We start from the raw sequence: 18,504 nt of genomic DNA, 5'->3' as shown, positions 1-18,504 counted from the left end.
GATGAAACTTGGTGTGAAGGTTTGGTGTGCTACTACTCTGTCCTTGAATCCACGTTCCTCACTAATTAAGCCTTGGCTCAATGCTCAGTGTGGCATCTGTGTCACTGCAAAGTTCACATGCATACCAGCTTTAATTAGACCTTAATGGGTCACAGTGTCTGTAATTCCATGTCAGCGTTGGAACTGCTTCTGTGGTTACAGCTGTGCCACTTGTTTGTCTGCATTGTGTTGTTTCTAAGGGTCCAGCCAGGGGCATGTGTGCTTTTTTTAATGTTCTCTTATGAATGGATGTGAATGTCAAGCACAGCGAGTGTGGCTTCGAATCCCAAAAGAAGGCAGCTCATAATGGGAGAGACAACCTGAGAGGATCCTCGTTATGCTTGTCATTATCTGACAGCAGACAGGGAGATTGTTTGCGCCTGGCCTTTATCTCTTGCTCGGTCTGCTCTCGCCTCATGCACGCTGTCATTAAGGAGGATCAAAAAATCTGGCCCCCGAGGCAGCAGGTAAGCAGGCAAACACAACAGAAGCACACTTCAGGGAGCCAGTGCCAGCAAGCAAATGACAAAAGCAAAAATGAACATAGTGGAATTTGTCTCTCCATAAAAGATTCAAGAGACAACGTGCAGAGTTAATGGATACCACCTACATCACTTTAACATGTAGGTTTAGGACATTCTTGAAACAACCGACTAATGAAATGTCAATCTCTTTGAAAGCAGTGGAAGGTTTTCTCATTGATTGCCTCTTCTAAATATAGTTGACTTGTTTGCTTTTGTGTGAGTTGCTTTATTTTTAACATTAGTTCAGAAAAGGAATGACAAGAAACTTTTAGTATTTTCCTACATTGTCATAATCTGCACATTCAACGTCTATGTTGTGATGGAGTTATAGATCTGTGTCATATTTTCTAGTGCAATAGTGTAGAGTTGTTACAGACAGAAAATACATACCTGCAGTATTCAGACGTCTGAACGACTTCATATTTTAGAAACTCCAACACTCAAAAATATATGTGGCAAAATAGGAAGTGCTTTAGTGTACCCAGTCTGAGAAACTATCATTACAAAAAAATAATGCAACTTGAGTACATTTTTTTTTCTTTCAAACTAATTTCTTGGTTTTAAATTAGTTTACTCTTACTAGAGATGAACTTGCTGAAAATATTTCACAGAAATGGGGTTAAAGGCTATAAGTCAATACAATCTAGAGTAAAAGCAATTGCACATATTCAGAAATGACCATCTAATACCAAGTACTCGTTGTATTAAAATGCTGAGGCCCTATCCACACAAATAATGATGTTTTGCAAGATGGATATTTTCTTTTTGCACCTCTCACTCACATGCAGCCACGTTTTTCAAAAACCACTTTGCTGTACTCATATCTAAAGACTATTAAAACAATGAAGCAGAGGCCCACTCTGTATTTTTCGCCGTAATTGTCATTGCACAGTCATTAAGTCATTAAGTCATTAAGAAAAAACTCCATGCTTTAAATAGCAATTTGGATATTTTAAAATTGTAAATTTTGTTTTCAAATTCATCTTGTTTACAGAGCATATCTGAGCTGTTTCCAGGTGCTGTTGAAACTCGCAGTTGATTAATATACTGGATTTATTGGCTTTATTGCTTATTTACACAATTTTTGTGATTGGTTTCAGCGAATAAGATGAAAAGATCACATGATTTATTTGCATTGACAAACACATCACCCTACCTCATGCCTGTAATGGGCCATTGAAAAAGGAGACCCACACATACTAGGTAAATGCTCACCTATAGATAACTTTTGCTGTCAGGGTAAATACTGAGAACTGAAAAGAGAATTTTCCACACTGTCAGGCAGCTGCAAACATTTTCCAGAGTACAGCACGCAGATGGATTCTTTAGCATCAAACAGAGATCAACAGGACAAGGACATCATCAAGCTAGCAGGCATACACCCTTACTTCAGAGATGTCAACATCCACCAGAAAGATATCCGTGAAAAGAAAACATGACAGAACCACTTATATGATTAGGATGTCTGCAGCAACACCTTTTAGTTTCTGATGGGATAAGTTTCAGAACTTTTATTTTTAGAACACTATTACAATACAAATAGCACACCACCACTATGTAGTTCTCAGTCTGTCCGACCTGGCCTGCACTGCTGCGGCTGTAATGAGTGTGATATGATGATGACCAGGCCGTTGAGAAAGAGAGTGAGCTGTGCTGACTACCTACATCTATTACCTGTAATAAAAATTTACATTGGGCTTTCCTCTGGCTGAGAGAAAACATTGTCTAACATGGTGTACTTAATAATATCTTGCGCTTATTTAGGGTCAAGTCAAAAGATTTGATTCTTTTGAACGGCTCTTTACCCTAAGCCATAGTGGAGTCTCAGTTAGTGATAGTTCTTTGTTTTTTATGACTGTGGTTGACTACAATTCTCTGCACACACGTCAATAGCTAATATTATTTTTATTTAATTTAACATACTGTTTTAATCAGCAAATAAGTACAAGACAAGGGTTTATATTTTATAACAATATTTAACTTGCTTCTTTGGGAGAATGCCAAAGGCATTCTCTGGCAAGCTGAGAAACATAGCCCCTCCAATGTGTATTTAGGCCTAGTTTAATTCCACTGGAGTTCAGGATTCACAAAAGAAGTCATGACAAAGGTTCACAAGACAGACACATAAAGCCTGGTAAAAAATAGAACAATAGATTAAAGCTTCTAAACTAGATAGGCTCACTTTTGTCTCAATACCTTCCTACTCATATCTGTGGACAGTCAATGTTGAGGGGGTGGAGGGTTATGCAACTGACATAAGTTGCAAGTTATGTAAGAGATCATCAATGAAGTAAGACCAGATTCAACTTAGTTAATCAACTTTGAACCATTTTTGTTTCACTTGTCTACTTTATCTTGAGTTGCATAGAGTTATACATTTATTAAGGGTCCAGTTAATACATTTAGCAGGTTAAATTTGTTAAAGAGCAAGAGATTGAGGTTAGAAAAATATTTACTATCCATAATGAGCAGTTCCATCAGTTCCTCAACACTTCAGTCTCTGTATGTATTGCCATCTGTCAATGTTTAAGCACCAATCATGACACTGATATATTCAAAAGTGGACAAATTATGCTTTGAAAAGTTTCTGGTGAGACAAAACTCAGTAAAATGTGTGTGTGACATCTCCTGTCATTTTTTGTCTTTCTGACCAAAATGTATGTCAAAAGAAAAACATCTGCTGAAATTAACTGATGTGTTTCATTTAAAAAATGTGTGTGCATGACAACCGCTAAGCTCCTACTGAGGGGTTATGTCACTTTCAAGAGCTATAGGAATATCAAAGCATAAATATAAAATATATGAACAATAAGCTTTTTTGCATTGTAAAGGATCATGTGAAACATTTGATTGGATTGGATGAGACCGCTGTGATATTTTATAAATTTGTTTTGAATGTATATTTAAAACCAAGCTGAATAGAAATGGCAAAAGGATAAGGGAGCAGAGTAAAAGATATTAAAAGATGGATCTACCTAGCATACAGCTAGTGTCACTGATCAAAAACTGGGTGAGGTACCAGAGGTCAGTGATTCTTACATCAAGCTTCTAAATTTATCACTCTGTTTTCTTTTTAGCTGCCACCAGAAGGGCTCAACCTGAGTTGTGAGTCACATTTTGTTTTCCTCACTTGCTGTGATTCTGCCACTGCCTATTTAGTGTTGCTGAGATTGAAATCTGTCTCCTAATGGAGCTGGCCAAGTATATTAGATTGAGAGGAACATCGTAACCTGACTGCTAACAGTAGGTTATGGTGCATGTTAGCTATGTAATCAATTTTGAATTTGTAAACTTTTGAAGCTACTTTTTGAAAAGGACTAACACAGAAAGAAATATATATAAAAAAAAAAAAAAACATAAATTAAAAAACTTGATCCAGTAAAACTGATAAGCAAAAATTGGGAGGATTGAAAATAAAACTAAGAGTTTTCAGAATAATAAAAGAATAATAATAAAAAAATACATGCTGTTGATAAATAACCAACCACTTTTCCAAGGCCTTTATACTTTAAATCAATGTAGGAGAAGAATTATTGCCCTTTTAGTTATTTTTGTTACAGAACTGAAGCCCTTCATTTGCCCCCAAGGTATTTTCTCTCCCACCACCTACTTTTCTCTATTGTTCTCCCAGGTTCTCGCATTCGTGCCGCCATTGATCATGAGCCGTACCTTAATGTGCTGATACTCCTTCTCCTCCTCTTGTAACACTTCCAGCTGCTTCAGAACAGATTCCTGCTGGAACTCTCCTCGTTCAACCTACACAGACATCAAGTAAAGTATATTAAGAAACGGAGCCGTTTCCGAAGCTCCTGCGCTCACAGTAAAAGAAAAAAAATGTTCTGAAACGAACTGGTTTAACTTTTATCACTTGTTCTTCTTTTTTAATATCAGTCAAACATGCTTCACCTTCACTCAGGGCTGGCAGGCGGTATTAATAATTCATCCATGAATATCTTTTATTTATCTTTACAAAATGCAGCTATGTGAGGTAGCTGAGCTCAATTCTCTGCTCTCACTTTTAATGCAGTCTGCAATGCAACTCGAAAACATTAAAAACTAACAGCAAGATGGCCAAAGTTAAAGCTCAAAAGAAGAAGTGCTCTTCTGTGAGCCAATAAGACATGTAGATAATAAATGTCGACTGTGGTTTGTTTCTTTAATGCAACCGACAGTACACAATGAAAAAAAGTAGTTCCCCGGACTAAAACACACGTTCAGTCTAGATGCCTTTTTTCCATGTCCATTACTCATGAAATAATTTATTCCAGGGAAAACAGCACAACCAGCCGTAGCGTTCATTCATTATTTAGTTGTCAGCTCTGGAAGGACATGCAGATGCAAAATAAAAGGGAAAAAAAAGGTGACAACTTATTTTTGCAAACAGAAAAAAAGAAAGAACTGTAAAGTAAGTATGCTGTGACACTCACACTCACCATCAGCTGTTTCATGGAGTTGTGTTCTTCATTTTCTCGTGCCGCATTGTGGTCTTTGTGCACAATCTCCACCCGGATGTCGTTCTTTGCAGACACAACTCCCTTCAGATCTGCCATGAACGGACAGGGCAAACAACGCACCTTAATGAGCTGCGACAAATGGCAATCTGTATTTGTTGACAGAATAATTTGCACTGTTGTAATATTTAGCAGAGACACCCCGGGTTTGCTCTGTTAGAGCGCACCCATTCCCGAAAAACAACACAAAGCATTATTAATCACATTGTTTCCCTGCCAACAAAAGATTATCTATTCTCTTTATAGAAATGAAATCTGCAGTTTCCCCAACGATGGCTCATTCTGTTCGGGACAAAGCTGATGTTATTCTGTCATATAACAAGGTCTTACTTTCTGTCTTAATTTTGCTTGCAACTTCTCTCTGGTGAGCACAGATGGAGACGGGCAGTGAGGGCATAACCAGGTGCACTTCCTCTGTAGTATACAGACAATAGACATGCTGAAGGGACCAGTAGTACAGCGTGATTTTTGGATGGAGGCAGCAACTGACTGCCTCTAACTAACTTGAGTCACTTGGATTATGGGCAGGTGGCAGCAAACAAAATGGAAGATGTACATAGCCTCCACAGCAAGTGCAGACCAGACTGAGATTGCATGAAATGAGTCCTGATCGCAATCTGGCTCTTTCTGCACCACCACCAAACAAACAAACAAAAAAACATCCATCTTGACCAGTGATTCATCTTGTGTTAATTGTTTTGAATCTTTTTAAAAACAAATCTTTTGGGTTATTTGTATTGCACTGATTTTTTCTTTTCATCAAAGCAATATCTACAGATGCAAACAAACTTCTTGGCACCCCAGGCAAAAATGTTAAAAAGCCTCAAGATAAATTCAGGTCTGGTTAAAGCAAAATCACTGACAAATGCAGAAAGAACCAACCTTTGACTTGATTACATTTATTCAATGGGAGGAAAGTAATCAAACAAGCTTTAAACAAAATCGGCCTTGGCACAATTATTGGTAGCCTTAACAATAATTTTAAATGGAATGCAATTAAATTTCTATTAGTATTCAACTACATTTTGTTTTCTTGGGTTATATATATATATATATATATATATATATATATATATATATATATATATATATATATATATATATATATACACAGTATATCCCATATATACCTCCAGACAAACTGAACAGGATGGTGAAGGAAGTACCTTCAAAATTCATTCTTAGAGAAGTGCAGAAAAGAGTGACATCTTGGGGACAGTAGATCTAAAGTCTATTAAATACTGTTTACATGCCCTACCAGTTGTTTAGGAGTTATCTAAAAAAAGTGTTTTCTGTTTTACCATCACCAGTGCTAAAATGCTGAGTCTGCTAAATGCTTATGTACCTGTGCTCTTAATCAAATGAGACTAAGATTTAGCTTTGGGCTACTTTTTGGGTCTGGAGTGAAACAAAGATTAATATGTGAAAAAGCACCTCAAGCTAACAGTTAACTAAGGTGGAGGAGCTATGATACATTACAGAGTCCTTGCAGTTGTAGGAGATTGTAAGAAAAAATGTAATTGGACTGAACAATAGGGCTTTTCTGGTGATACAGACCATTCAAAGGAGCCTGCATTATGAGTCTGTTTCACCCTGCCACATTGTTTGGACACTTGTATACCAATCCATAACTTAAGGTTAATTGTATTTCAATTAAGAAGTAGCAATCTAACCACAACTTTCCAACTGCAGGATGATGACCCTCCCTAGTGAGTAACAGCTGCCACTGTCTGGGAGATGCTACTAGAAAACCAAAAACATAGTTTTTGGTGTTTTTTTGTTCAGCAGGATAAAGATCCCAAACAAATAACCAAATTCATAAAAAAGTGGTTCACCAGATACAACATCAAACTTCTTGCATTCCCATTTTACTCCTTATACCTAAATCTAATAGAAAACTAGGTGGCTCAATGGGTACAGCATATGCACCATATGCACAAGCTTTAGTCCTCAACGCAGTTGTCCTGGGCTTGACCCCTGTTCTCAGGTCATTTACATTATTTCTTATCTTTCTTTCTCCCATTTATTTTCTTTCTATTTATTCTTCAATAAAGGCCGTTAAAGCCTAAAAAAATGTGTAAGATTAGCTGAAGAGAAGAGATCATAAGAGAGCCAGGACTTTGGATAGTCTGGAGAGATAACGTAAAGAGGAATGTCAGAGTTCCTTCTCTCTGTATCCTTGTGAAGTCTTATAGCATGGTGCCACCAGTAACCTTTACCACAGACAATTATTCAATTAGATTTTTCTCCTCACTGAATAAAACTGTGGAAATTAAAATAACTTTTTCAAATCAAAAATCTAAATCAAATCAAATTTTATTTGTATAGCATATTTCAGCAGCAAGGCATTTCAAAGTGCTTTACATCATTACAAATACAGAAACAAAATGCAAAATATAATCAATAATCAAAACACAGCATTAAGTCAAATTCCATCAATAAATTTGTATTTGATTACATTTCAAATACAATTCAGGTGGGTTTTAAGTCGATATTTAAAAGAAGTCAGTGTTTCAGCTGTTTTTCCAGTATATTCCATTATAAAAAATATGCTTGTTAAGAAATCCAGAATTTATTTTTAGGCTTTTAACATATCCCTTCTGGAGGTGACAACACATTTGTCCCCGTCTATACATTTAAACAGATGGACATTTTTCCGAATGCTCAGGCACGAAACCGTACTCTGGCATGCATGCTTTGGTGGAGACAAAAGCATAAAGGAGACATACTTCTCTGGGAGCGGGTGCAGCAGAACGCACTGATGGTGCCCATTAGGACAATGAAGGCGACGAACGCTCCCACGGCGATGCCGATGATCACAGCCACTGGGAGAGATTCTGTAGAAAGCAACATCAAGACATGTCCTTCTATAACACAGTGCCACAAATATCACACATTCATACTGAACGTTGGACATGGCAGGAAAGCACATGATATCAAACAGTCAATGTGAAGATGTTTTTTGGCTTATTTTTAATCGTCTGTGGCAGCATATTGTAGAAATAGACGAGAACAATGTTGCAAATAGAAAGCCGTATGTTCTACCAGCAGCAAATCCAAACTAAAACTAATTACCATGGGTAAACATTTTCCTTTTATTTTCTCACTGTCCAGTCTGATAAAATTTAATTTACACTCACTCAAGCTACTAGAACCATTTTACATAGTGCTGTAATTTTCATTGAATAGAGTGGAAGTGTTTCTGCATCCATTTAAGGATAATCATGTTTGTGCGCTCTGGAAGAGATCATTGCATCTGGGAAAAGACTGAACCAGAGGGCATGTATTTATAGGCTGTTGTGCACGTAAAAGGTCCCAGTCCACATTTATGAATATTTCTGATTTAAACAAATGCAAAATAATAGGTGATGTTTCTACAGCAATAAAGAAGTTGATCACTTTGTATTTTTATTAACAATGTGCTGTTAATTGTTTGCAAGAAGAAACTAGAATAAATATGACTTTTGCTATGCTGGAGGGAAAAAGGAAAAAGAATAGTTTCATGTCTTACTCAGAGTATTCAAAAATATGCAGCTTCATTAAAAGCGCCTCAGAACCACCTATCTATGCTTCTCGGTAGTAGCATAAATAATTTGATTTTCAGCCAACCCAGGCTCCCATGAACTTTTTAGACAAGGTTTGTTGCAATGCTGACATAACACATAAACCACCAAATGACATCCTAAGGCTGATGAAAGCAAAAGTTCATATCAGCCTTTGCACTAAAAATAATTGACTTTCCTCTACATGCTAAAAGCTTTGAGTAGCCCTAATTGATAGCAATCCAAAATACTTTATAATTGATGAATGTAATATTTATTACAACACTTAAGCAAAGACAAAAATTTTAAAGAACAAACATCTAAAATCCTACAATCTTCATTCTTATTTACCTCTGCTATTCGAAACAGGGTCTTGTTATATTTATCAAAAGTCTTCAGGTTTTTTTTAAATGAAATTCTCATTTTCTCACATTTAAACCCATACACATTTTTTTTTATATGTAACCATACCTGGAAAGGTTGGGACAAATTGACAGGAACTGTGCTCAACTCTGAAGATCAAGTCTTAAATAAAACATATTGACTTTTCTTTATATATATGACGCCATCATATTGTCACATTCAAACTCTCGCACTGTATATTCACAAATTCAATCGTTCAGATGGAATCAACCACAGCGATACACACAAAATATTACAGCTGACAGACTACCTACAGCTACTATCTAAACACCAACGAGAACTGCATATGAAAAGAGGAAGGTGGAACCTGTCGAACCTTGGCTCCCACCTTGTTCCTTAAGGCGTATAATCTCTGTGTCAGAGCCAAAGCTGTTCCATGCTGTGCAGTTGTAGATGGTCTGAAAGTCGGCTGGGACGATGTTGCTCATGGTAAGTGTTGAAATGACTCCCTCCTCTGTGTTGACAGTCTCCACAGTGTAGCGGCCAGAGGTTCCAGACTCCAGAACAGTTTCCTTCCATGACCAGGCCTGATAAAATAGTACCATGGATTACTGACCCGGACTTTATTCAAAATGAATGTAGAAATCTAGTGTAAGTTACAAATACAAAACACAGAAGAGCAAAGATTAGGCAGGGTTTTCCTAACCACTGGCCTTCATACTTTACAGCAAATGTCAACCTGCAGATCGTCTATGCTGTACATCTTTTGCTCTTGCCATATATATAAAATCACGTTTTGGAGTACTATCTTTGACACATTTTCTAAAATGTAACACAACAATGTCAACCTCACTGTATATGTGCTTTCTAGACTCGTAGCAAATGTAAAAATGATCCACATTTTTAAAAGTGTGCCAAAGGTGATTATAGCATTTTCCTCTTTGGTTACAGGAAACCATGGATGGATGGCTGGATGGATTTTCTTCTTCTATAAATGATCATCCGACTTCAACTTCTTAGTAATCACTTTTAGATACATTATGTGTTTATTCACTTGAGAAAACTTGATGCACCTTTGAAGATTTTTTGCATGCTTTTAAAATGACTATTTCCATGGGTTCTTAGAAAAATTTGATGCTTTTATTGAATAAAGACTTGCGCTACTCTATGCTTATCTTTCTGTGAAATGTGTTTTTCTTTCTGATTTTCTTGTGATGGCACTAAAATGAATATTTAACAACGTAAGTGTAGCAAATTATTGCCTTGATGAATTTTCTATGTCAACAAAACAAAAGCACATTGCAGTGTGCACTGCTTGGTGTCACAATCGACAAAAGAAACATTTATTTGAGGAGGGGTTTTTTCATCTCAATAAGTAGTTGTGTATGTCACAGAAGATGACGGTGGTAAGATTTTTTAAAAGAAGTAGTCAGTAAGCTTTAGACTGAACAACCGAAAGCTAGTTGTGGCTTATGTTGGTTCAAACATTTGTAAATATTAGAATGCCCCTAAAATCTTTCTAGTGGAGTGTACTTATTGAGGATAAAATTGTGTTGTTTGTGTCCATTTGTTTACTTGCCTGTTCAATAACTTGACTTCATTAATGTTAACCAGATTTAATGCAAACTCTATGTAGTCTTCACACTCTTTAAATAGCTGAGTTTGATGGTTCAGGGACTTCATGCAACAGTTTATGCTACTGTGCTCCCTATGTAAACAAACCGCTTTGTTTTATTATTTACACGCCAGAGAAAAAAGAGCATGGTTTAAAGAAGATGAAAGAGTAAAAAACAAAGTTTATATTTGAATAAAGACAACTGGCCCAGACTAAAAAAATGGATTTAGTACCTTATTTGCTGCTTTTTGACAAGACATCAAATTAAAAAAATTAAACACTTTGTCAGTGTTTGGACTTTTTTGGGACATTTTCTAACCCACGGCTTTAGGAATCCTCTGAAACAAACAACATTTCCTCACAGCTTATTCTTATTAAATAATCTGATAGAAATGCACAATATTTGGTATAGTGAAGTATTAAAAAAGATGATCATAAATCACAACATTAAAACTGTAGATTAATGTCCCCTTTTTTAAACAACTTGAAAACCTGGGGATTTTAACATTTTTATATTTATTATATGTCAAAGTTTTATATGAAATAAGAGATTTTTTGTGTCCTTGGTTTGCAATGACATTGAGTAATGTTTGAAGCGTAAATGTGATGAAAAGCGTAAGTGAACCTAAATGTACTCACAATGCGGTCCGGCGGAGGTGTACTTCGAATGAAACATTTGATTTGACCTTTCTCTCCATGTAACGCTTGCTGAGTCTGTGTGCTGGATATAGTAGGTGGCCCTGAAAACAAAATAAACACACAGAAATTGAAACATGAATATTTAAAGACATTTTCAGTTTCAGGTCATATGATAATTCTGCTCAATTAGGTTCTTGCTGGTAGATTAGACTACAAAATGTCGTCTGTTCCAAGCAGTGACTGCTGAAGTACTCACTAATTCAAGACTCCCAAGACAGATTGGATCTCTGTGTAATGCACATGTCTCATCCATGCCTAACAGTTTTACCCCAGATGGATTGAATCAGGTATACAGTGAGCTAGACCTCAGTGTGGATCAAGAATGCGCTAATATATTCCATGCTTGATTTTTCAAAATGTGATAAATGATGTCCTCTAGAGCATAATGTAGAATGATCAAATAAAATCAGATAATACCATTGTTCCTGTCATGTAGCCTGCTTTTCAGTGTCCTAATGCAATCAATTTGCCTGCAGCAGAGCTTAACCCTACACGAGCAGGTCACTAAATAAAGCTTCACAAATCTGAGCTTTTATTGTGAATGCAAATAAATAAAACAGTTTATTTGAGATTCCCTTTTTTAGCTGTGCTATTTGTTTTGTCTATTGACACACTAAATAACAGATGTGTCTGATAATAAGCTTGTTAACTCAACAGGAGCAACTGGCAAGGACTTCAAGCAGCTGTATCTTCAGCTTTGGTCCAGGTACAAAACCTTGCCAGACAAGGGCAGCTCAGCCTAAGCGGCTGGACTGCTCACCATCTGGCCGGGAAGATGCTCACACCAGGTGACAGCAATATGCAGACAATCACATCCAATCTAATTCCATTATTCAGGTGAGTTCACACTTGATCTTAAATGTGTTCAGTAGAGTAAAATCTTTAATTTTTTTTTATAAATTACATTTGTTTACAGCGGGATGTCAATGAGTTGGAATAACCCTGTGAAGCTTGTGGTTATCCTTGTTGGTTGTGAACTTTTTTGTCCACAATTTCTCTTCCATCCAGCTTTCCACTAAATGTCCTTTGAGTCAGTACTCTTTGAACAGGCAGCTTCTTTAACCATAACCCTCTTATGTCCTACAGTCTCTTCTTTTCCTATTTTCTAATCAATTATTATTAAATTTAAAATTGAACCACTTAAAAAAAAACATTTCACTTTTTAAATAGAATTACTGAAATAAATGAACTTTTCAACCCTGTTCTGTAATGTAGTAAGTATCCCATCTGTTACTTGGATGTACTTTTTTCTGCTCTTATTTCTGTCTTTCCATCACCAGTCTGACACTTCTGAGATATCTACCAAAGTGAGTAACCCAACTTGTCTGACATTATTAGGTATGGCAAAAACAATGTAAATATGGAACCTAAAGTTTTTTTTTCATTGTATACATAAACTACTTCATATTTAATCAAATACAGTGTGAGGATTCTTTTTTGGGGGGGCTTGATTAAAGAAGACACTGAGAAAAACCAAGAATAATCCCAGCTTTTGGAATTAATAACTGGGTTAAAACAGAAAAGTTTCCACATAAGAGGATCCCATTGTCCTGAAACTCAGTTCAAACCAAACATTATATCATATGTGAGACGGCTAAGGTTAAGGATGTGGTTTAACGTTGGGGTAAGCGAGATAGATTGTTGATTAGCAAGATAACTCACATCCCTGCCGACTTCCTCAAACTCCTGCTCTCTGCCATCTCTCCGACGATACATAATTGCAGTTTATTACCTGTCTCTTATTAAAATGAATTAGCATTTTAATGAGACTTTGCCAGATGGTGTCTTAGTATGCTTCTGGAGGATGCTGTAATGCTGCTGGCTGAATGCTGCAGATGATAAATACACTGAAAGCTGATTTTCTTCCTCAACAAGTTTACCTACACATACAGAAAGTATATAATATTGTCTACAATGCATGATATGTTTGACAGGTGTCATTTACGTGCATTACCTCCTGATTATAAAATTGAATGTACATCGTTAGCATTAACTCCAGTTGTCTGCAAGATCAATTGCTTTGTTGGTTTTAATGGCTGGGGAGGATTTATTCTATGGATCTGAGCTGCAAATTAGGTATATAATTAGATATCTTTATCACACAGGCTGGGTAAAAAGAGTTTGTGGGCGTGTGTGTGTTATGAATGCATGTGTTTGCTACTTGCACTGTCTGATCAGAGCACAAACATGTTCGTAATAGGGAGGTGGGTGGCACTACAACATCAATGCTAGGCAGGAGGGAAGGTAATCAAATGTTAGGTGCAATGTTTCCCTCGCTCATTTGAGGAGGTGTTGCCTCAAGAGTGGACATTGCAAGCTGATTACACAATATCAGTGTGGGTGTCAAAATGCCACAGCTAACATTTCCTTCCCTTAACTTAGACATTTGCTTGACATTTCCCTCTCTGCCTCCATGTGGTTCTAAGGATTTCTATGCGCTTATTTCCTTTTTTTTCGCAAAGGGGGGAAAAAAACCCAGAAACAAGTGAAACTGTCAATGTTTTGCTCATTCATAGCCATGATTTCCACTGAGAGGTTTCCACTAAACCTGTCAATCAGTCAGTTTATGTTTTTGTCAAAAAAAACAAACAAAAAAAACTGACATGACTTTGTTGTAAATAATAGCATAAGGACCCGTTTGTGCAAACACATTAACAATAGAATACTTAGAAATGTAATGCTCACTTGGGCATGGAAAGAAAATTGTTTTATTTTCATTTAAATTGTTATCAGCAAGAGAGTTATAGAGTTGTTTTAAATCTATAACTGTAAAAAGCAAATAAACCTACACAAAGTGGAACTTCAGCTTTACTGTATCCCATTATCTACATTTAGTCAGAGTAGATTTGGCTAAGTTGCAAATTATTATATCTTTCTCGACTAGGCTGATTAAAAGCAAGATCTAAATCTTCTCCACTAGAGATCATGAAACACACTCTGCCACAAGCCATAAACACTCGTGGTTTAATTTTCTGGTCAAATATAGTGCTTAAAACTGGAGCTGAAATAAGATTCACAATTTACAGACAACATCTCTGCAAAGAGTTCATACAGAGAAACAAAGTGTGGCACAAACTCATAATCATCTAACAGCAGAGTTACTTCTACACAAATATTTTATTGCAAATAAAAATTAGATGTGAAGGGATTAGGCAACATGTTTATATATATATATATATATATATATATATATATATATATATATATATATATATATATATATATATATATATATATATATACTGTATATGTGTGTCGGGGTGTGTCTGCGTGTGTAGGCGGTGGTGTGCAGGTCTGTGCTAGGCAGTGCGAAACACTGCCTAACAGTGGGCGTGTGTGCGTGTGTGTGTGTGTGTTAGGTGGTGCAAACACTCAAGGCTTAAAAAGTTTGTGTGTTTTAAATCTCTAAACTCTGTAGAAAGAGCAGTGTCTAAGCCCATGTTGCTGTTTAAATATTGAAGCTTAATTTTTTTTTTTTTCAAATAATAAAAGCTACAACACATAGCTTTCCAACAGTGCTTTCACTTGTCACAAGTAAATAGTCAGGTTGGTTTAATTTGTGTAAAACTGATTAAACAAATTACACAATGAGGTATTTTTTATTTTTATGTTGCTTGTTTCCAGCAACACCCTAATTAGTTAAGCAGCAGCATCTGTGGCTTTTGAGCCAAACGCATATAGACTGGTGCTTTATACAAATCTCTCCCTCTGTACATCCATGCAGCAAGAGCCTCCTCTGTATGCTAGGTAAAATATATAATGTCTTCCATTCTAGCTAATTGTCTTTAGTACAAAAACATTTTGAGTGAAAATCCTATTAGTAAGTTCACCGTAATCAGTATCTACATGTAGTGTTTGCTCCAGTTATGGTTTTGCTTTATTTTTTAATATGTTGTTTTCCTTATTTTTTTTAATGAACAGACAAAGAAAACACCCACAACAGAAAAAAAACTAAGTAAAATGAAATTAACAATTGAACATGGGGAACAGCTACCAGTTTTCATAGTTATTGCAGTTCTTTCAGTTATTGACATTTTCTATGTTATCCATTTGTCCAATTTTTCTTTAAATTTGACTTCTTCCAGTTTTAGAGTTAAGGTCATTTTTTCAATTGAAAATATTTCCTGCACAACACTCATCTAGTGACCATACGTGGACAGTTCATGGTTGAGTCATCATCTTGTTATTGCTGTAGTCCGAGTCGTCAATAATATTTCAACCAAGTATTGATCATTCTAACATAAAGGTTAGAGAAAAAAAAACTCATATGTGGTGAAACTTATTGGTACAGAATTTTTCAAAACCTTACACAAAGTATGGTTTTGTGCATGTTTGAGACAGCTCACAGATATTATACCAGTCATCATTTGAAATTTTGGTGAGCGTTTCTTTTTTCTCATTTATATAGTTGTAAGTTTCTGGCATAACATTAGGCTGGTATACAAGTTTGATATAATTTTAGATTTTCTGTTGATTTGAGTCACATAAAATGTCTAAGACTGAATTATTTACACTTCCCCTGTTTATTTCATTATTAAAATATTATGAGTTGTAGATATTGAAAGTTGTCCTTATCTCTGCATATAAATTTAACTTTCACATATTGAAAGCTCATCCTTTCAGCATTTTTAGTTAAATTATAAAAGGCAATAATGCTTCTGTCAATCCAGTACTTGCATTCATGGTGTAGAATCTTTATTCTGTCATCACGTCTTTATGTTTCTCTTTCTTTCTTAAGAAAGAAAGAGAGTGTTGCTTTGCTAGAATAGACCAAATTTCTAGCATAGAGTGTACACATGGATGAATGTTTTCTGAAGTTCAACTGGTATACAATTCTCTCCAATGGTTGCCTGATTTTTATGCATCTGGCAGAATATTATCGATTACACCAGCAATACAAGTACCTCAGCTGAACGGCAAAGGGTACATTTTTAAGTTACAAAGGATTATACCCGCTTTAACATTTTGCAACTGTAGAGTTGAATATCCAAATCTGGCTTTCTTGCAATCCCAAATAAATTTTGATAACATTCTGTGAATAGTTTAAATTGTATATCCATAGGAAGGAATTGAAATAGATAAAGAAGCTCTGGCAGGATAAATCTTTTACCACATGTATTCTTACCACATATATTCTATTACTTAAATCAAGAGGATAGGTAGACGATCTCGGAATATCTGACATAATATTCTGATCAATTGGATTATAGTTAAGATTGTATAGCGATAACCCGTGAAGGCTCAGGGCTGTCATCATAAACTGAAAGATAGTGAAATACCAGTGTCCTTGTTAACTATGAACTAGTTTACCATAAACATAGACTGAAAGATTGTCAATTATAAAAAGTCAATTAATGTTTTGAAACTTTTAATGAATTTTGAAGCTTGCCACATAGCCAAACCAACTACCTTGTAGAGAAAAAAAAATATGATCAGACAAAACAAACTTTCAGTTATTACAAAAACTTTCAACCTCAGGAAGCAGCACCAACTGTTAAACAAGGTGGTGGTAATATTACTGTTAAGTCGTGATAACACTGCAAAAAGACAGAGCTAGATGGTTGAAACTTGGATAAAATTGAGCATTCAAACAGGAAAACAAAAGCTTAATAATGGATAAAGATAGCTAACATTACACTTTTCTTATCACCTTGACTTCAGTGCTCACGAAAATAGGTAGAATAAGCTTAAAATGCCTGCCTGAGCCAGAATTAAGCAGATTGTGTAGCTATCTACACACATTGTGTAGATAGCTACACATCTAGCACAATGTGTGTAGATATGTGATCTGCTATGTGATCTTTATTTAAATAATGCTGAATAATGCATGTATATGTCTAAGACTGTAAATATAATTTTGAGCTTGTGAAAATTACAAAAAGTAAAGAAAAAACCTGTGAATTTATACTTTATACCCAAAAATGAGTAAGACATTCAAATCTAAAATTAGGGTAGCCGATGTAATCTTCTGTACAAGCCAAAACCTTTAAATGAATCACCCTGGTTTTAAAAATGGGGAATAAATGGATTGAAAATATAGCTTCAGCTGAGCAGACAGTGTGTGATGTTTGAAGTTATCGTTTTACACCAGAGCAGAAATTTAACTAGTCAGATTACATTTGTTACATCCCAAATGCAGAGTTTTGTTTTTTTTTTATCTTTCATGGTATAACGTCCAGCTTTAAAAATGCGGGACTGCTAATTACCCTGCTATATAAAGACAGTCTAGGAACTAAAAAAAGCAAGTGTTCTGTGGAATATTGAAAGATTTTCCAGCGCTCACTCCCTCCTTCAGTTGTACTGGGCTCATTTGAGTGTCATTTTGCCCACACAAAGTAAAAAGCTTACTTGCACACGGATGAATTATTTACAGTGTAAATAGATGGCCTTTAGCTTAAAAATTAAATCTTTTCAAGCACCCTGGAAATGGTCTCTTACTCCCATCTCATCAGGATGATAAAAATTTAGACAGTTTGCAGTAATAATTTCTGCTATATAAACAACAGACAATTAAAAACGTCCCAGACTGTCCTTCATGCATTAAGCCACTTTCCAACTTTGTGTTTGAACACTGAGAAACGAATCCTTTCTGAAAAATGGTTGACTGCAGTAAGCAATATATATCCATTAGTGATTTAAACACAAACTGCTTCCCCTGCTAGCTGTTTGATTATAATTAAATTACATTCTTCCCCAGGGAAAGAAAAATCCTCATGCTCACGTGGGTATGCCACAGTGGGAGTCGGTGACACAAAACGACTGGGGGAGATAGAGACGATGACAAATTGTAAACACATGTAATTTAAATGATGGCTTTAAGGAACCAGCGGATGACTGCGGGAAAAACAAATAATACAAAAACAGCAAAAAGTGCAACAGATGCCATCACATCATGAATACTAGAAATGTGGTGCAGCCTTCCTTCCCTGAAATGTTATTGTGCCACAGCAATCCTGCTGACAAACCCTGCACATCTGCTATCTTAGCAAATCATGGTCGGAATCAATTGTGTGCATCTGACAGTCGATGATGTTGGGGTAAAAAAGGCTGATGAGAAGTGAGGTTCATTTGTGGATGAGATGGTGGCATGGGGCAATCAATGAATATCGGGTGAGAGCTCCCCACACGACGCCACTTCAACCACAGTGTTTGCACAGTCGGACAATCTGATTTGCCTCAAGGTCTGGGTGAGAATTGACTCAAGAATTCCT

General features: G+C 36.0%; 1 protein-coding gene across 7 annotated transcripts in view; it reads right to left on the bottom strand.

The window, feature by feature from the left end:
- The window catches only part of kirrel3 (kirre like nephrin family adhesion molecule 3), a 191,941-nt gene that overhangs the window by 7,402 nt on the left and 166,035 nt on the right, over nt 1–18,504 (bottom strand). For 2 of the 7 annotated variants that reach the window (XM_023351558.1, XM_023351561.1), the window contains exons 11-16: nt 11,234–11,334; nt 9,356–9,566; nt 7,804–7,911; nt 5,405–5,488; nt 4,991–5,106; nt 4,233–4,319 (exon numbers count right to left, since the gene is read on the bottom strand). In XM_023351558.1, coding sequence (XP_023207326.1) covers nt 4,233–4,319; nt 4,991–5,106; nt 5,405–5,488; nt 7,804–7,911; nt 9,356–9,566; nt 11,234–11,334 — 707 coding nt within the window. The remainder of the gene's footprint in view (nt 1–4,232; nt 4,320–4,990; nt 5,107–5,404; nt 5,489–7,803; nt 7,912–9,355; nt 9,567–11,233; nt 11,335–18,504) is intronic. The other 5 variants (XM_023351559.1, XM_023351562.1, XM_023351563.1 and 2 more) reach the window with 5 other exon arrangements.

The sequence above is a fragment of the Xiphophorus maculatus genome, chromosome 18 (assembly GCF_002775205.1).
Source record: "Xiphophorus maculatus strain JP 163 A chromosome 18, X_maculatus-5.0-male, whole genome shotgun sequence".
Taxonomy (NCBI): Eukaryota; Metazoa; Chordata; class Actinopteri; order Cyprinodontiformes; family Poeciliidae; genus Xiphophorus; species Xiphophorus maculatus.
Note: the sequence above shows the minus strand (reverse complement) of the source record. Positions and strands in the feature narration are given on the sequence as shown.